This window comes from Primulina eburnea, chromosome 8 (genome assembly GCF_022965805.1).
Source record: "Primulina eburnea isolate SZY01 chromosome 8, ASM2296580v1, whole genome shotgun sequence".
NCBI classification, from domain to species: Eukaryota; Viridiplantae; Streptophyta; class Magnoliopsida; order Lamiales; family Gesneriaceae; genus Primulina; species Primulina eburnea.
The window spans coordinates 1,652,884-1,673,428 of NC_133108.1; the positions used below are offsets into that span (position 1 = coordinate 1,652,884).

The window sequence follows — 20,545 nt, forward strand, 5'->3', positions numbered from 1 at the left end:
GAAGGAATTAATTGCAACTTACTGCTTTTCATTTTCATAGTAAAGTTGCTTGTATAGTCACATTACATTTAGAATATATACTCCAATTAATAATGAAATATAAATATAAAAGATGCGGACAAGTTCTTATGCCAGCATATCCATTTGCCTGCCCTCCCATGAAATTTTACGGTGATGTTCTTTAGAATACATGAATATGGTGCTATATTACGGAAGATATAGCACTTACTCGGTTTTTATTGATTTTTAAAGAAGAATTTTAATTCACTCCAAAAAACAATCACTTGCACTGTTACGTTTTATGTAAAAATGGACTAAATTGTTGCACTTTCTTGATGGCAAAACCGGGAAATTGGTGACTGAAATGATCGCGCACTACTTTGCTTTCCTCAGGCGTTGTTGCTCACTCCGTCTTTTCCACTTGTTAGTGTCGAGTAAAAAGCTGACGCACCTTTTTTGTCTGTATGTGCGTGAGAGAGAAAGGAGTAGTTTCTATATATATGATCTGTGGATTTGATGTTATAAATGGGATTGAGTCGAAACGTGAAATCCTGCCGTGAAATCTTGAAAACGGTAACACCATTTCTCAATTAAAAAAACAAAAACAGATCCTGTACAAGAAAGTTGGCAAATAATTAATAGTTCAAGAAAGGAATGATGAAATTGTGATAGTTTTCTTGAATAGGTTCCTTTTGCTGCAGAAATTCCCCACACGTTTCTTGTAAGCTTCCCTTCAAATATTCTTGTTTTTATTCTCTCCTTTCTTCATATTGTTTGATTGAACATTGAGAAAGTAGTGGCTTTATTGTGGGTTCAAAAGAGCTGTCTTTTTGCTGCGCTTTTCTTATTGTATGTGTTCTATATATGCTTTTAACATTGCAAAGTTCTCTGGCTTCTTGTTTAATCTTTAAGCCGCGCCATTGTTTCATTTTTGAAAGCTGTTTCTTAATAATTTCCAAGCTGAAAATATCTGTCATTCAGTAATGAATCTCTGACTTTTGATGTTCTTGAAATGATAATTATTGTTCTTTTCCATTCGTTTTACTCATCCAACTTTTTATGTTATTTTTATTTTTTTTCATAATATAGTGTATTGGGTATCCTTCCATTCCTTCTCTTTGAAAAATCGAGAATTTTTGTTTCATTTTGGCGGCCACGTTATTTGATGTAGACTGCACTTCCCCTTTTGCCTGTAGAAATTATTGTACTAATTTCTTTTTTACATAAATTTGCTTCTTTAATTATTGCTTTAGTTTCACACACATGCTGGATATTTCCTGTTTCATGGAGTGACCCTTTTTGTTCCTTAAATTCACACGGAATAATGTAATGGGAATTTTTCTACTCCGTAGAGAGCCCCACTTCTCTGTTTCTTGATTTCCATATGCCACGGCTATTTATTTAACCACCGTTTTACAAAACATTACTCCATCGTTCATTCCTTTAATGTTTGAATGCTTATGTTGCGATGCAGGACAACTTGAACTGTTTGAAAAAAATTGCTATTTGGCGCACAAGTTAGACTCCTTTGTATGTATACACTTCTGTGAAAACATTTGAATCAAGGGATTATATAGTTTAAAAAATGGGCGATCACTTTGTATTACTGTGGATAGATTGCTTACTGAATCCACGCTTGAAGCTGCCATACTGAGTGAAAATTTGTTGCCCTCTGAATCCACCATTGAAAACAAGAAAGCCAGTTTTTCTATCAATATAATGGATGCGAGTGTAGGATCTTCCACAACGAAATCTGAAGAGTGTAGGATTTGCCATGATGAAGACGAGGATTCAAACATGGATACTCCATGTTCATGTCGTGGAAGCTTGAAGGTTAGAGTTCGGATCTTCTAAACTATGATTGCAGCATGATATATTATGTTAACTTATTGCTGAACAGCTGAAGTGTGTTGTGTTTACTTAACACTTTATCTAATGTTAAAAACATGTCTATGTGGTGTCTTCTCCGTTTACAGTATGCTCACCCTAAGTGTGTGCAAAGGTGGTGCAATGAGAAAGGCGATACTATCTGCGAGATTTGCCATCAGGTAAGCCTATTGACACATTTTGGGGCATGGATCACATAACAATGCAGATGAATTCTGAACTAATTGTTCGATTGTCCCATATGAAAACTGAATCTTTGCCATGTGTTTTGTACAACAAATTTCCAATTATTATGATAATGTGAACTGGTCTAGAGATTGCAAATCTTTCTTGATGAACCAGAAATTTTAGTCCCTTCGTTTCTTTCCACAGAACAGGAGGTGAATAACCAAGTAATATTAACATTGTAATGTAATTAGGCAGTCGAATGTTTTACCTTGGATATTTTTTGCATATCCATCGTATATATCATACATAGTTGTTGCATATCTGTTTTGTGTGTGTTTGTGTGTGTGTGTGTGTAATACATCTATATTAGTGCAATATAAATGTGAACCTATGAACACATTTACTAGATCTGTAATAAGAATAAATCTACAAATACCCTTTTGAATTTTGTGTATCATAATTCTTCAAAACTTGTGTGAGATTGTAGCAATTCAAGCCAGACTATACAGCACCACCTCCTCTATTCAATTATGGTGGCATCTCAGTGAACTTCAGGTCCCTTTTTCCATCCCTAAATTTGGAACAAACCAGTCTTGATACACATAATACTTGCATTATATTAATCTATATGTACCTTCTAATCAGTTAGTTTCTTTTTTTCTTTAACTGATTACAAATATCGACAAGTGATGAAATAAGCTCTCAGGGGAAACTGGGAGATATCAAGAGGGGATCTGCGTGCTCCTCAGTTCATGTCAATGGTTTCTACCAACGGGAGTTTCATTGATCCAAACTTTGACGAATATACAGTTCACACTTCTCGGAGCCTGTTATGCTGTCGTATAATCACTGTGATTGTATTATTCTCTTGTTCATCTTTCCTTCCAGTTTGACGTGATCTATGTGTATGTATTTGTCTGTGTGATCTGCAAGGGTCGTTCATCGCTAAAAACTCCATACTTTTAAGATTCAGAAACAGTGAGAGTCAAGATCATACAAGCTTTAACATCAACCTATTAATGCTCAACTGAACATTGTAGACACTTCCTGTTAGCCGGGTTATCTTCATTTTGATATCCAAACTTTAAGAGTTGCATTAGGATTATAGTTATTAAACCTTCATATATTGACTTGTTTCAAACATGGTTTACACTTGTCCTTATAAGTTATCATATTCATGCCTGAACGATATCTTCATTAAGTTACAGATCATATTCCAACATTTTAAGTATTTACACCACTGCATAAAATTTCGGTCTAATACTCTAAAGTTCACTTTCAATTTTTTTTTTTTCATTTTTTCTTCTTATTTTCAGTTCATGGTTCTTCTGGTTTTACGGCATACACTACCATTTATCCTATATGGTGCTGGCGAATACTCAATTTCTCTGTTCATGGTGAGATTACATATCCTAATGTTTTTCTTGAAATTTAGCATTCTGAGAATGAGTCTGCAGACTTTCCCACTGCAGTTGTTCATGTTGCGAACAATTGGAATTTTGTTACCCATTTATATCATGGTGAAAGCATTTACCGCAATACAGAGGCCGCGACGAAGACAGGTACTTAAATTGCTCAAAGTGTTTAAATAGTATATTTTATATGACAAATAATAGAATTAAATTTCATATTTTTACCAATGATTATTATTGGGTTACTATCTATATACATACACATGTGTGTGGGTGGGTGGCTGTTTGTGTGTATGTACATCTTTTCATGTGATAATGATTGGCTTACTACCTCTATAATAATTGTCTATGTTGAATTGGATGAACCACCTGCCATAATATAGGCTGTTACCTGTCGTATCATTCATTATACAGGGATCACAATTTTTTCTTGTTAGAAATTTAATAGATTCAACTTCGATAATCCTCTAAGGAGGCGATACTGCCAGTGAAATCATTTTTCACCTCAATCACACAAGTTTCAACTCCAAACTAGCTAGTTGGGATCTCTATGCATAATATCCCAGTTATTTCTTGATCACTTGAAGTAATATTTTATACGATATAGGCTTGTCACTGTTGTCCAATCTGTTTTCCTTGTGGTCCTCAGATTTTCTATTGGTTATGTTTTTATCACAAATATAGTAGAAATTTGGGACATGTAAATGAACACAAATTGGAAATGGAACTCTTATTATCATTGTCATTTAGTATGGGAAGTGCTACATTTTTTCGTAGAGTTAAATTGCACGCCATTCATTCTAGATTTCAGACATGGCAAAGTGACTTTTTTTCCTACTCGTGCTAGGGCCCCCCAATACTCCCAGCGGCAGATTCCGAGGAAGAGAATGAGTTACCTAGAATACAACCAGAGTCGCATCTTATTAACGTTCCATAGTCGCCTCATACAGTGTGGTTGCATGAGCCATAGATGTATAAATGAAACTACTTCAGAGGCACGATTTAATCCCAAGGAGCATCGTCGAATAGCTATGGTCAAATGTCTGGTTGAAGAGGGAAGAAATTCTCAAGAAAAAGATGCATAACTAATGTGCCTTGCTAACAAATTACATTGTTATGTGCTACTCTAATCAAAACTCGCCTGACATAAACAATTATTCATATTAAGATTGTGAAAAATGGTACAAATACAACACAGGATGTGGAAAAAGTACATGGAAAAAAATGACAGTCCACAGAATTATAGGTAGAGACATAAACCAAATGTGTCAAGGTTCACCAACGATGACGCTTACTTGATAAAAGAAACAAACATTTTATTCTTCCTCGCTTTCTGAATCGACGTTTTGGAGCCAATCAATGAAAGGTTTAGCATTCTTCCATACAACACAGTCCTTGTTGCTTCCGGTCTTCCGGAGATTCCTTCATCATACCACTGCATTACGTTTCTTCCTCCAAGATGTCTGACATCGTGCAGACTTTCAAAACAAGGGTCACTTCCTTCACTGCATGTGGGTTTGGCTTCTTGCTGAATTCTTCAATAGCTCGTAGCAAAAGCAACTGTGATTTCTCATTCTGAGCAAAAGCAGCAAGAAGATAGCTTGTTTTCTTGGCAATCTCCTTCACAAAGCCTTTATCAACACCACTTCTTGAGAAGAGCCCGAAAGTGTTCCTAAATAGGATTGGAATTGGTTAGCATCCATTCCACTAGTATTTTCTCTCATCCCCTTGACTTGCTCATGATTTGTCCTTCCCATTCTTGGTCTTAGATTACAAATTCGTTCCAGTGGTATTCTATTTTATCATTGCGAAATTTACCAACTAATATCAAATCTTAGAAATTTTTAGATTTTATGTAACTAATCAGTAGAAAGTATTGGAAGAGAGAAAACCCTCTACATAATTAAATTTTATAAATTATCCATTTACCAAGCGAAACTAATTTGATTTAATGCTCAATTATATTATTTGTTCTCTTCATCTGCAAAAATTATATGACATGCATTATGTGTAGAGAAAAATTGAGCAGATAAATATATTTGTTTTGGTTTTTTTTTTTCGGTGGGGCAGATACATCAAACAAAAGAATTGATGCCGATTCACGTGTTTTGAAAGAGAGAATGGAGCAAAGTATTATTAAATAGAAAGGATGGAATTATGCGCATTGTTTCCTTTTGGTAAAGCAAAATTTGTTGCGTCGTGCGTGACCTGTGCATTGTTACCTTCCTTGACTAACGAATATTGAGATAAATTACTTGTGTCATTTGGGTTGAGATTGGAATTTAAATAATATGTTTTTCCCTTTCCAAAGATGAAGGAAACATAAATGTGTCTTGGGTTTATAAATTTCTTATTTTGTTGGGGCTTCGCATTTATAAAAGCTCGATCAAACAACATCAACGCAACTTGCATACCAAATGTTTCTTTCATATGCAACTTGGAAATTTCAAATGTTTCTTTTTCAAGTGGTGTTCTAAAAATTAGAAGAAAAAAAAAATTCCATATCTAAACAAAAACCTACATCTGCATGCACTCAGTTCAAAATCATGAGCACATTCTTCTTCCGAGTGGATTGCAAATAGATGTACAGGCATGCTATTGCACCTTGCTAATTTTTATCGATATTATAGTGAAGTTTCAGGACAGACTCGAATTTTACTACAATCTGATATTATTCCTCTATTTTTTATCTGCGAGAGAAAATTCGAACGTTTATTTAATTGAATTGTGGCATAAATGAAATCAGTACCATCGAAAAACAAAGAAATTTGAAGAAAAAAAAAACACACACAAATAATAACTACGTAAAATTAAGGAGAATACAACCGTGGTATGAACCTAGTCAAAAGCAAGCAAATAAAGATCAAGCATTTCTTAGATATGGGTTCCAGAAAAGTTTGAATATACACAAGAACAACGATTCCTACATCACCATCTATTCTACACCTAGGCAGTGCATACTTCAATTACCAGAAGACCATCAAATCCCAAAGTAGGGTTATCATTCAGCAGAGTAACTACTTGAAAGATTTCCACATTAACAAATACTGTTACAGACACGAGGTGGGGGCGTCCATGTTAAAAGAAACATTTTTTTGCCCATAAAGTTAGTTCCTTAGAAATGCCACTGTTGCAACACGTGATCCAACCGACCCTCCAAAGGTAAATGTTGGATATGAGCGAATGTGGTCCACGTATTGGAAAGGAGGAGGATCTTTACCTGTGTTTTGGTCTGCAGTAGTGTTTGGTTCCTGAGAGGCACAGCTCTTCCTTTGATTGAAAGCCTCCACCTCTTGTATCAGTTCGTCTTTTGTACTGTTGCAAGATGTGATAACCTAAAACATGCCAATAAGAAAATGGGATCGAAAAAATCAACCTATCGTATGATTCGTATTTAGCACCATTACATCATGGGCTGATTGTTTGAAATCCTAAAATATGTCAATAGGGTACAACAGAAACATGGAGCAGTGTCACTATGAAAAGAGATTTGCACATTTCATAGACAAATTACAACCCTCCGTGGACAATTTAAATAAACAAGACTGGAAGAATATACGAGCTTAAAACCACACAAAAAGTTAAAAACTCAAAAGATCCCATGGTGTAACATTAAGAATCATTCAAAACATTTGTTGCTCCATAAATGGAAAAGAGAAATTGAAAAAAGAACAATGAAAGAGAGCCGCTCACCAACAATCCACCAGCAGTCACAATTCCCAAAATGGCGTCCCAATACAACATCCTGATATTGAGATATTGATAATCTTATTGTCAGTCAGCTGATAATGATGGACATCTCTATGGGCTTACACCACTTATATTCTTGAGTTCTAGACCTTTAGCCCAAGGTAAGTGAAACTTAAATTTGTTAACTCAAAGATTTTAACAACTGGTTAAGAGAAAGCTGTCAAGCATGTAACTTCTTAATCAATCATAAATAAAGTAAAATACAGTACCAAGAACAAAAAAACAGTACGTCACCTTTTAATATGACCATCAGGATGCAATCCAATGGCATCCAGTGTCCCCTTGTCGGTAACAAGCTGAAACTTCCGATCCAGTTTGGTTTCAAGGACATCATCAACCTGATCATCAAATTAAGGGTAACAATTCATGTTAGAATTACACACTAAAAAAACGTGTACATTACTCCAATCGCGAAAAAAGTTAAGACAATAATGGGTGTACATGCTGCAGTAATACCAAGGAAAAGGAGGCAAAGCCTACAATCTAAATATGTGCACAACTGTTTCAGTATATCTTTAATTTATGGAAGAAACCGGAATAGGTATTGGCCAACCAGAATGAAGGAACTGTATGAAAATTCAATTTCCAGATACACAAATTAACAACAGAAATTTGAACCATTAGTAATAGGAGTCAATGATTATCGGTTTTGTGCAATCAAATATGAACAATCCTTTTCCTAAGGTCCACATGGGGATAGAGAAGTATATGTTATCTTTTGAATAACAGATAGGCTTTAAAAGTTTCATACATAACATACTCTATGGCATGCAGAGCGGACTCAGACAGGGTACCCCAGTCCCCAAGTAAAAAGTAGAAACAAAACTATGCTCTGTTGAACAGGCCAGTATGTAAACAGTAATCACTGCCTTTCTAGTAACAAAATCGCAGTCAACTTTTCTCCATAACGAAATGATAGGAGTCTTAAGCATTGCAACATTAAATCGCTGTTCATCAAGACCACTTTCCCAAAAGTTTACTCGTTTCAAAGATAAAACCTGTTAGATTCACAAAGAACAAATTAACTTCATTGCATATCATCAACATCACAAGCGCCTCCACAATAAAAGAAATATGTTGCATTTACATAAGACAGTACCAGAAATTTGATATTAGTGAATCCATCACGATCAGCAAGGCTTCGAGCAAGGTCAATAGCTCCTTCACTGTAATCAGTTCCAGTGAGATCAGTGAACCTAAATGCAAAAAAGAACTACTATCAGCCATTTAAAATATTTCAGATTCGAAATTCCAACTGAAAAGGACAGCAACTGCAATAGTCCGAGATATTTAGCTTAAATTTTCAGTATATTCAAAATCTCACCCTCTTTACGTTAATCAAACATAGTGCAGATTAAAGGATAATCGCAATGTTTGCCAGCTGCAGGAAAACCGTGTTGCAAGAATTCAACTTCAGATTAAAGCAAAACATTTATCATTCCTTGGAAGACAACAGAGCTTCTTAAGAGTGACGCGAGCAAGGATACAATGCGCGGATATTTAAAGGCATTACAAGCAAACTCGGCTAGATGTAGTGTAAAGTTGAACCACCATGGATTCTATCACGTGGAATTTTAAAGTTATATTTATATAAAATATCATCTAAGAACCTTGTGAATTACTGTTGCTCAGTGGTAAACTAATACAACTCCTCCTACATTCCTGAAATCTATTCAATACTAATAATTTCATACTAAAAAAAACGATGTCTGATACAGAAATTGAGTCTAATGCACCACTAAACAACATTCAATGGTCCCCGAAATTGAAAATAAACTGACAAAAATAAATACTGACATCACCAGGATATAATTGAGTGTAGATATGCTAAACACCCCGCCAGGAAGATATAATTATCTCTACCAATCCGGTCTCAGAGTCACAGAAGCTTTTCAGTTTTTAAATTAAAAATTGTAACAGCTTTCTCGAGTTCAATGCCTTAATAATAATGCAATGACAGCAAAAACAAGGACCAGTATTATCATATTCTGCAAATACTTACAAAAGAACATGCCCAAAAGAAGTGGTAAATTTCTTTAAAAAATTCAAATATGGCAATTCGAGTCATATATAAAAGTACACAGAATGGTTAATTGTTGACATTTATCCATACCCCTGCTTAGCAAGCTCCTGGAGAAGCAAGCCATTGCCAGTTCCAACATCCAGCACACTCCAGTTAGGTAAGTCCTTTTCAGACTGCCCAGGAGTCAAATGATTTGTATTGTTATGATTTTGCAAGTGACGTTGAGACAGTTCAAGACATAAGTTTTTAGTCCAGGAAGCAACTTTTTCCATTACATCAGCTCCAAACCTACAGAACAAGAGGTGTTGCAGAATATTGTTTAGGAGAATGCAGAGAAAATATGAGGAGACGAGAAAAAAGCTCAACATCATTTGAATTCTATCCCCTCTTCAGTATTTTAATTTAGTGCTTCCTCTTACGATCTAAGATAATTTTAAGATTCAAGGGGTCCTAAATTAACAACAGGAAAACTTGGCGGAAACATTTCAGAATCAATCGGTAGACGCAATGGAACTGCATGACATCATCACATAATAAAGTGAACAGATAACCAAAAAGAGATAGCATGATTTTTTTAACAATGACAAGGTTGAAGGTCCCATCATTTCTTCCAGAACCTTCTAAATGAAAACACAAAGGGAAGGCTGAGACATCACTCTGGAGCTTCTAAGTGATCATTATGTTGCCTGAAGTCAAAATAAACAGTCAAGGTGAGTTTGAATGCGGGAATCCATCCACATCACCTTATTCTCAGTACAAAGCTCAGTGCTTTGAAGTATTTTTCAAGCACATGTCCAAGTTTAATGGATGACTTATCAGCACAAACTCCCAAAAATAATCACTCTTATCCTCTTCCATGAGATAAACAGAAATCAGAGGCAATCAAGTTGAACATGCTCAACGACAAACATAAGACAACAAAACATGCAGATATCAGGTCCATATTTACCAAACTTCACCAGTATGGCCATGTTCCCGAAAATTCACCAATTCATCTGCATATGTGGCATCCCAATAACTTTGAAAGCCCAGCATCGAAGGAACTGAGTCTGGATCTGATTCATCTTTGTCCGAACTGGTCATCACAAGATTGAAAATTTTTCAATCCCATAACTGAAGATCAACACTACAAAAAGACATCCTAATATGAAATTACAGCAGCATTAAGTAAATTTACCACCAGCTAGTCTAGGAACCCCTCTGTTTACTACATACTAACAGTTTCTACTTTACCATGCACCAAATCCACTTAGCATTGTCTCATCATGGGAAATCATAATCGATCTATGAGTACGTTCGTAGAATAAATCCCCCAAGGAGGCGACTCGTTTCGAAAGGATACCAGCAACTATATCAAAGTCTTCATAGAAGACCGGGAGTATTTCTAAGCAATTTTTTCCCCGAAAAAACCATACAAATGACAAAATAGACTGATGAGCCAGTAAACATATAAACATAATTTAGGCCTAACTTATTTGTGTCAGGTTTCTGTATTTCTCCCGCTACTTATCAAGCATAAATCAACTCTACGTAACAAAACTGTGGGTATGAGATATGACTTGTAGTCAGAGGAGGCTCTGAAAGAAGCGGCAGAGAGGGCCTCGGCGGCATCCACGTGACGCTGCTCGTCGTCAAGAGTGCTACCATAGTCGCTCTTGATAGACCAGGAGTCCGCTGCAACAGAACGGTCGTCGTCAGATATCAGATCGATAGCTGCCAGATGGCGCGAGATCTGCGATGCATCCGAGTCCTCCGGCTGAAACCTGATTCCGGCCATCGCAAAATAAACCCTAGCAGGAGGTAGAATTTTGGGAGATTGGAACACTTGTTCTAGTTTTGTCCTTCCGCAAATAGAGTACTATTGTTTTTTTTATTACATATTAAGAACCAAAGTAAATTGCTTTGGATTTTGGATGTGATGCTCCATAGGACACCAATCCACAATGGAACATGCTAACATAATCACTCTCCCACACGTCTCAAATTTAATATCACATATATTATAAATTATTTTGAATTTACCTAAAATATTCATTCATCTACAATATTTATAAGATTCTTCTGGCTAGTGTTAATAAGCTTTCATTAAATTTAAAACATAAATAAATTGAAGAGTAGGTCTCTTGTGAGAACGTTCTCACGAATATTTAGTAGTGAGACGAGTCAATCTTACCGATATTCACAATAAAAAGTATTAATCTTAGCATAAAAAATAATATTTTTTCATGGATGACCCAAATTAGATAGCTGTCTCATAAAATACAACTCGTGAGACCGTCTCAGACAATTTTTTTGTCTAAATTAAATTACAGTCCCATAATTGAATTAATGGGTTCAAATTGGCCTTGAATTTACATAAAACTGGATAACATTCAATTCATATATATTTTTATATTTTTTATAAGCTAGAGTTGTAATGCAAATATTTGTATAATATTCATCTTATTTTCAGTTTTCACTCCTCCTTGATGTAAATAAACTAAGTAACCTATGTATAATAATTGCAACTATAAGGCAAAAGAGTATCCTTAATACGTTGATAAATACATTGTGGCACATATTATAAGCAATGTTTCTTTTAATTTATTTTTCAAATTATATATTAATGTTATATTATTAAACAAAATATATTTGGATAACACATATATGTGTTTTGTTGATGTGGTAAAAATGCAAAATTCACAAAAATTTATTGGAGACGATGCGATTTGATTCATAAAAATATATTACTCTTCATATTACAATTATTATTAAATCAAATCAATCAGTCTATATATTACACAATTCCATGAGTGGGAGGAAGAAATTAAATTTGACCATCAATTTTCAATCATAAACATGAATCTCAAGTTGACCGTCTCTTCGACGATAGTCTCCAGCGAAGGCTTCCGGGACCGGCACCTGGACAATCTGTATCTCAACTGATCAAAGCCTTCCATATCATCCAAATTCACTTTATTCGCCGCCGGACAATTCTCATCATCCCTCACAGTCTTCACATCCTCACCAAACTCCGGCATTCCACCCGCGGCGTTGGCATTCGACGCCAAGAACAGCGGCCCCATGTCAGCTGCCGTCACCGCCGAGTTCAGCCGCTTCATTGGAAAAAGCACGTAAACTTCGTTCATTTCCAGTTCTTCATCGGCTTTCAGCGCCGAAATCCTCTTTCCTGTATGAAGTGATGCCGTGCTAACAAGGAAAAAGTTGGGTACCTGGAGCATGAGTTCCGCCGCTTTCACGGGCTCGTATAAACACTGGATTTCTCCGCCGGGGAAAATAACCTTGGTCGTGCCCATGGCGGAAGTCTTGGCCCCTTGGGCGGACAGAGTACAGCCCATTTCAAACAAAGGTCGAGGAAAATGAAAAGATGTTCAACGGTCTCGAATGAAAGGTGGATTTTTGCATAGAGGACAAAATGGAGGGGACAGGTGTGGAGTCCGCGTCAGCCAAACGAGCGTATCCGATGAAACGAGCAACACAACTTGTCTCCCATCAACAACATAAGGAAAAGAGAAAGATAATAATACCTTTGATGATAAATTTTAACTTTATCAAGTATTAATCTAATTAAAAGTTGACAAAAACTTGTCATGAGTCGTATTTTATGAGACATATATCTTACTTGGGTCATCCATGAAAAACTATTATTTTTTTATGCTAAGAGTATTATTTTTATTATGAATAACAGTAGAGCTGACCCGTCTCACAGATAAAGATCCGTGAGACCATCTCACAAAAGACCTACTCTTAAAAGTTTATGCGGATCTTGTTTCTTTTATCTTTTTATTAATTTTTTTGAGTTATTCAACATTTTATCAAAAAAAAAATATTTAATTAATTAGAAAAATAAAATGTCTTTATTTTTGTAAGCAGTTTTATTTTTTAGAATAAGTTAATCAAATAAATGTTAATTAAATTAATTAAAAATCAGGATAGTAATTGCAATCTTGAAATGATCATATCAACATAGTTATCTTAAGGTATTCCATCTTTTATATTCTATAAAATACTCTCTCTTTATGATATATATTAGACATAGTATAGATGTTAGTCTTACTTGAGTTTAATACCTTTAACCATGTTAGCCTTACGTTGAGGCTATTCATTTGTACGACGAGGCCTTCCTTTTGCTATAGATAAATATTCATTATTCTATGATAATTGTAAATAAGTTTTTAAAAAAGATGTAGAATACATGCAATGATCATAAAATCTTTTGTGAAATGGTTTGGTCAGTCAATTTTGTGAGACAAATATCTTATTTTAGATCATGAAAAAAAAATTATTTTTTAAATATTACTTATTATTATAATATAAACATGGTTGACCATGTTACATGGTCTGCTGTACAATAATTACAAGAGTTACTTCGATTTCATATTGGAAATATTCTCTCCAACATCATCCAAACTTATGGTATTTGATCTATCTACATTTGACCCATGTAACTATTTATTTATTAAAAATAGCAGAAAATGTTAAATTTAGATTTTAATAGATCTGATTTAGTGAAAATTTTGATGGAAACAATAAATTTCAAATAAAACATGTAAAATGTTTTACGATGGATATATTTCAAATCTACCTTGAACTAAATGAAATTATTAAGACATAGGTCCTTTATTCGTAATTTCGTAGAATTAAGGGTCATTTGTGTTATTTAATCTCAATTCATTACGCTTTCCGACCCACCATCAAGGTAATAGCTTAGCTACTGTACTCGGAAGTTCTCGAATCAATGGCCGTCTCGCACTCACCACTTCCACTTCATTTTGAAACCACCGAAACCCTCTTCAATTCTACTTCCTTTTTCATTCAGCCCACTTATTTACTTCCAATAGTTCTGTCTTCTGCTTTTTCGAGGAAGCTTAAACCCCGTAATATTAATATTTCACTTTCTCCCAAGTTTTTGAGGGCCTCAGTCAAAGGTAGGTGGTTTTCTCAATTGATGGGATTATGTTCAATCTGTGATTGATCTTACTTAATGGTAGGCTAAGCCAGTAGTTGGAGCACGAGTGTCATGGGGACCGAGGGTGGAGATTAATAAATTCTCGAGTTGAATTCTTTTAAAAACACGTAAATTAAAACTGGAAGTTTTTAACTTGGTTGATCGCGGACCAGCCCAGCATCTATCTTGGTCCGCTCAGTAATTGAATGGCGAAGGAGTCTCCGGTTTATTATCGTATTGTAAATTAGCCACCTTTAGTTTTCTGTTAAATTGTTGATTGTTTGAGTTTCTTGATGCAGCATTAGTCACTCTTATATGTAGAATAACTTTTGTGGTTGCTCGTGTTTTGCAAATTGATGACTGCGCTTTGTTATTACTCCAAGTATGCAAAGTTGCAGCTCGATTTCTCTGATTAATTGCCGCTTTACTCTTCTTTTTTTAACGAATAATAAATATTGAGCATATTGTGTAGTTCGTGAAAGCACACGAGTTGTTTGATTAGCCATAACAGGGTAAGTTTAGAACTTAATTTGACTTCAACAAATTAGGAATGTTAAGAGTGGTTCAAGTATGCCGAGTATGCAGTAATGCCATATAAATAAAAACATTGAATAACCGTTGGCTAACGGAATAACAAGACTTGGATAAGTAATAGCTAAAGCATGGATCATAGTTCCTTCCTAAGTTACAGGAGAGTCCGCTGGGAAAAAAAAGTTTTGTAGTTGTTTCACAAAGTCTGACGTGTGATCTCTTCCATGTTATTGTGTTGCTGTTCAGGGATTTCAATGCGACCATATCTGATTCAATAATTATCTTGCTTCGTTGATGTGTAAAGTCCGACCACACTCGACTAAAATTTGATGTTCTCTTTCAGTAAAGTCGAAACCAGAGGAATCTGAAGCCAGTCTTGAAGCAAATACCTTTACCGAGTTCAAGCAGTTGCTCCTGCCTGTTATAGATCGTAACCCTTACCTCTCTGAGGGTACAAAGCAGGTTTTTTTATTTGTTCATGTTTCACAAGCTAGCAGGGGTTTTAACACATTTACTGTTATAGTGCCTGGGGTTTTTACTCCCCTTTATGCTAGTGAGGTGCTATGACTCTATTTCTTAGATGCATTTCTTGGATTCAGTTGGAATTGGAAAACATCACTTGTTGCTTTTTAACAAATAAAATGAGTATTCTATCGGCTGTTTATTTGCCCTGCAGATGCCATTAGTTATACACTGTAACATGTTTCATGCATCCTATTGAGATGACTACCTTAGTCTTTCTTACTCAGTTTGATGTTTTTCTAGTTTATTTAACAACCAGAAATCATTTACCATTGACAACGGATAAATGCCTCAAAATTTACCTGTTCACCACTATGTTTTTTGGTTCCCAGCTGGAAAACTTTGATTGTTAAAAGGCTCTATGTTGCGGACTACAAATCATGATACTATTAGCTATTTACAAAGTTAGTAATGGATTTTCAATTTATTTTTCTTTCAGATTTTGCATTCTTATTTCATTATTGTTTGATAGGCCGCAGCTACCACTGCTGCTTTGGCAAAGAAATATGGGGCTGAGATTACAGTCATAGGTATAAACTTCATTCTTCCTCCATATTTTTTATATTCTAATTTCGTCGAAGCCTGAGTTAGAGGAGTAAAACTTGCCATTATACACTAAGATTCTACAAATCTAGAGCTCTATGTACTTTGCAGTTATTGATGAAAAGGAGAAGGAATCGCTCTCAGAACACGATACTCAGCTGGCCAGCATTAGATGGCATTTATCTGAAGGTGGGTTTGTGCACGAATAATTTTATCTAGAAATATATGTCCTAAAATTGTTCTGTATGATTGAACTCATGATCACTAATGGATTTTCGACAGTAATTATTTCTTTGATGCTCGTGGTCGTTAATATGAAATCTGCGGCTGCCAATTTTACTGTTATTCTGATCGTCTTGCACTCACGATTTTGTACGAACTATGCTGGGAAGCGCATTGTTGCATAAAGTGAATTTTAAGACAGACATCACGAAAACAGATGCTCGAGCTATTTCCCTTGCAGCTATAAAAAACTACATTTTTGGAGCCTGTTCTTGATTGTTATTTATACTTTATGCACAGGTGGCTACAAAGAATTCAAGCTGTTGGAGCGACTTGGGGAAGGAAACAAGCCAACAGCTATTCTTGGAGAGGTTGCTGATGAGATGAACATGGATCTTGTTGTTATGAGCATGGAGCCCATCCATTCCAAGCATATAGATGCAAACTTGTTGGTCGAGTTCATTCCTTGCCCTGTGTTACTTTTGCCACTATGATCAACGAGGGTACAGTCGCTTCACTCGAAAGCATCCCCTTTATTGACTTTAAAGTCCCGTTGAACTCACGTGATTTAACTACAAAACATTATCTGCCGTAGAAATATTTCATTGTAACATGGAAAACTGGTTGTTGTGAAAGAAGCTTTGTTATGTTTATTTACTTTGATTAGCTAATTGATGATTCCAAGAGTAAATACCCTATCGAATTAGTTCCTTTCTTTTCAACGGCATGTACACAAGTGACTCGAACCCCAAAACTTGGGAATATAAGTTATTGGATATGAACTGCGTGAGAGAACGTATAAAGTGGCTGATCCAGAAAATGGAGCGAGTGACGGTGATTTTATATGTATCAAGAAGAGGGATGCTCAAACTAAAAATTTTGAAATCTATTTATCCTTCAATGTGTATACGTCACAAACTAAAGGGGCAGCCATAAAAGTCAAACGTGGTACAACAAAAATTAAGTAAATTATAATATATTTCTCTTGAAAAAACGTGTTCGTGAATACTGTTATTAAAAATTGTTTTCTAAGTTTTACTTTTATTATCAATGATTAAGACGGAGTTCTACGTGTATCAACAGTAAATATCACTATTATTAACAAATAATGGATTTTGTTGTCTCCTTATTGTGCATATCTACCACGCGTAAAAGTATTGATTGGTGTCAAAAATTTCAACCAAGAAAATAACGATAACATGAACAACAGAAGTACGCAAAGACACCAAAAATTCGATCGCCTTACTATCATTGATCACCGTGGTGTAGTTGCTGCCATCAGGCGCTCCTGCTCGGTAAGAGAGTGGCGGAAGTGGCAACGGTGACCATACGGGCAGATGTCGCCTGTGAGCACCATTCGGCAAACCTCAGTTTTGTATCGTGGATGCCTGATCACTGGCCTCAACTCGTTGATTCCGTGGGCGAATTGGCAGTTCTCCCCGTACGGACAGGCGCCAGTCTCCTGCCACTTGTTACACAGCTCGGTTTTGGACATTCCTTGGTCGTACACTTCGAATTCCAGTGATTCTTCTTCCTTTTTTGACAATGGTACATACACTCTTTGCTGCTCCAGAGAAACACCATGGTTATATAAGACATGAGATAAAAATCATGTGCAGCATAATTAAACCCACAAAAGATTATTAGTTGAAAATCTGTCGGCAGTACTTCAGACTATTGAAAAAGAATACAATGTCATGATGTCTTCGACATGTAAATCTTTTACTAATAATGTAGTGAAACCATTCGCACTTATTTACAACTACATCATTTTCCTTTTTCAAGATTTACAAAATAATTTAAATATTAAATTACAAACTTTTACGTCAAAGTACGACGAATAAAGAATGATTTCAACTCTACTATAGGAATCAACTATTATCTGAGCTTGTTGTTCAAGATACAGCTACATATTGATCAAGGTGAGAAATTATTACGTGATAATGAACATCAGATTGCATTATCAGATATAATTTTTGGTGCGGAAATTATATATTAGAATGGATAACGGCCGATATTGCCGGAAAATTGAGAAGTTTCCTAAAAAACAGAGAGAGAGAGAGAGAGAGAATTAGGCGACCAAAAAGCAGTTAATATCGAAGGAATTCACTGAAAATTAGAGATGGAGCAGACTCACCAGTTCTGGAATAGATTGAGTCGCTGCTTTTTGGCGAGTTGTCTCCGTGCTGGGGCGATTTATCTTCAGATAACCACTAGAACGCACAGAAATGCTCTTTGGAAGAGTCACTCTTTCTGTATTCTTCCGCTCCACACAATTATGTTCAGAATGAGCTTGTGGAGAGGCAATGTGAGAAGCACGCGGAGCTGCGGAGGGAGAAGCGATATTGAGGCGGTTGAAGTCACAGAGAAATCGATCGCAAGAGAAGAGCACAGCTACACGGTTGGTGAGATCGGCGTTGGAGAGGCGGAGAGCATCATTTTCCAGACGGAGTGCGTCAGCCTCAGCTAGGGAATCATGAATCTGAGCAACGCAGAGTGTGTAACGATTGTAAAGCTGCTGGTACTCGAGACTGCTGCCGGAACTGAAGCATCGCCTATCAAAAATGTCGTCGCTGTCGAAAGAGGCAGTTTCGGAAGTAGAATTAGGAGAGCAGTTCTGAAATAGCGCGGAATAGGACGCATTGGAGTTCAGGCAGGGCGGCGACAAAGGCAAAACAAACGGATTCGACCTCGAGAAATGCATCGGCGCCGCACCACCTGAGGAGGCCGCGGATGACTTTTCGTCGTCGGCGGCGAAAGCATCGTATCCACAACTCTTCTTCTGCATGTCTACAACAATTCTGTTGGTAAAACCCCACTTTGAGAGGGAAATCATGGAAAGGCGGGAGTATATATATAGTAAGCATTTGAAAGAAATTATCAGATGCATCAGGGTATATGATAACGCTCCGAACAATCACAACCGTTAAACCGTTTGCATCAGGAACGTGATCATCATAGTGAGAACAAAATATAATTGCTTTGAGTAGAAGCATTTCATCAAAAATAGCTCGGCATAGGAACCACAAGCTTGTCTCGTGACAAACAGTGGTAGAGTCAGAAATATGATTATGTCCAGACTAGAATTTTAAATCCTAAAATCTTTTAATATTTTAAATTGGTTTATTTGGTTTTTAAAACCGTTGTTGTAGCCTAAAAAAAACCTCTCATATACAACGGTTGTTAAAACTGTTGTTGTAGCCCAAAAAAAAGCTCTTAGACAACAGTTTTTAAAAACCGTTGTTGTATCCCGAAAAAAACGCTCATAGACAACGATTTTTAAAAACTGTTGTCGTAGACACATCAAAGACAACGGTTTTTAAAAACCGTTGTCGTAGACAGATCAAAGACAACGGTTTTTAAAACCGTTGTAGTAGACACATAAAAGACAACGGTTTTTAAAAAAACCGTTGTCTATAAGCGGGTTTTTATGCTACGACAACGGTTTTTGTTAAAACCGTTGTTAAAAGAAAAAAGACAACGGTTTAATAAAAACCGTTGTCGTATGGATGTTGTTGATTTGTATTTTCTTGTAGTGTATGACGCCGAAAGAATATAAATGTCGTATTGTAATTACTTATTATACCGACGTTTGATTCATGATTTGATTTTTGTATGACAATTCAAACTTATCTAATCAACGAGAACAAATAGTAACACGATAAATTGAATATTTCTTTATAATGCATGCATTAAAAAGCTAGGCAACGACTAATGTGGGATGGGGTTGCTGCAAATTAACGTTGCATGCACGTATGGGTAGGTGAAGGAGGCGTTGTCAAACAAGAGGTTGGTATAATATTGTTAGTTAACAAATAATGATTTCTTAAGCATCTCAAGCAAAACCCCAACCCTTTAATCATATCAACTACACTTACTATTGTCGCTTCTTTGCCACAAATCTAACTAATTCAATTGTTATATTCATAAACTTTTCAAATTAATTCTACCATACATTTATTCTACATGTTATATCAAGTGTAACTAGATTGATTGACCATATAGTAGGGGCTAGATTGGATTAATTTCATGTGTTAAAAAAGTTGAATTTAGATCGAATTAACAAGGATTCGATGGGTTTATTGTGTAATAGATTTACATTATAGAAGGCATGAGTAACTTGTCATCTCATGTTAGTTAATATAATATATATCGACCCAACTTTGTCGTACCGGATTTAGTTTGGGTCGACAAAAAGAACATGATGAAGCCCTACCCTTTTTATATTATATTTCAACCATTGTAACAACAAAGTTCTACCAAAATATTAGTCTTATATGATGAATTACTTAATTCTTTGATATTTTTCTTTTATTGGAGAGGTTTGAACACCGAATATCGATAGAAGTTTGATTCAATATGGAATCGATTACTGGCATTCACAAATTTTGCGATCTGCCTTAATTTGGAATAAAATCCAACTTATATTTTTGAGACGGAGATATAATCATGAATGTTGACGGACATGTAATCTTGATATTAGATAGATCACAAGTAATTGACATAACAAATTTGTTTTTACAAATAAGTAAAAAACTT

The 20,545-nt window shown here is 35.7% G+C and overlaps 4 protein-coding genes and 1 pseudogene across 5 annotated transcripts; 2 read left to right on the top strand and 3 right to left on the bottom strand.

Annotated features, from left to right (window-relative positions):
• Positions 1-424: 424 nt before the first annotated feature.
• Positions 425-6,658, top strand: LOC140838279 (uncharacterized; annotated as a pseudogene).
• LOC140838278 (uncharacterized) lies at positions 6,325-11,180 on the bottom strand. The gene is made up of 7 exons (XM_073204454.1): positions 10,800-11,180; positions 10,190-10,315; positions 9,331-9,528; positions 8,317-8,413; positions 7,452-7,555; positions 7,161-7,212; positions 6,325-6,802 (listed from the first exon to the last, which is right to left on the bottom strand). Exons 1-7 carry the CDS (start codon positions 11,015-11,017, stop codon positions 6,575-6,577), a joined length of 1,023 nt encoding a protein of 340 aa, XP_073060555.1. The 5' UTR covers positions 11,018-11,180; the 3' UTR covers positions 6,325-6,574.
• Positions 11,181-12,059: 879 nt separating this feature from the next.
• Positions 12,060-12,578, bottom strand: LOC140837902 (uncharacterized). The gene has a single exon (XM_073203980.1). The coding sequence runs from the start codon at positions 12,576-12,578 to the stop codon at positions 12,060-12,062; it is 519 nt and encodes a 172-aa protein (XP_073060081.1).
• Positions 12,579-13,920: 1,342 nt separating this feature from the next.
• Positions 13,921-16,659, top strand: LOC140838282 (uncharacterized). 2 transcript variants are annotated; one of them, XM_073204456.1, is made up of 5 exons: positions 13,925-14,168; positions 15,063-15,181; positions 15,714-15,771; positions 15,896-15,973; positions 16,307-16,659. In XM_073204456.1, exons 1-5 carry the CDS (start codon positions 13,979-13,981, stop codon positions 16,498-16,500), a joined length of 639 nt encoding a protein of 212 aa, XP_073060557.1. In that variant the 5' UTR covers positions 13,925-13,978; the 3' UTR covers positions 16,501-16,659. The 2 variants fall into 2 exon arrangements, with proteins under 2 accessions (XP_073060558.1, XP_073060557.1); XM_073204457.1 differs by lacking the exon at positions 15,896-15,973 and having other exon boundaries at positions 13,921-14,168.
• LOC140838281 (zinc finger CCCH domain-containing protein 14-like) lies at positions 16,328-18,799 on the bottom strand. The gene is made up of 2 exons (XM_073204455.1): positions 18,144-18,799; positions 16,328-17,570 (listed from the first exon to the last, which is right to left on the bottom strand). Exons 1-2 carry the CDS (start codon positions 18,792-18,794, stop codon positions 17,262-17,264), a joined length of 960 nt encoding a protein of 319 aa, XP_073060556.1. The 5' UTR covers positions 18,795-18,799; the 3' UTR covers positions 16,328-17,261.
• Between the last annotated feature and the right edge of the window lie 1,746 nt (positions 18,800-20,545).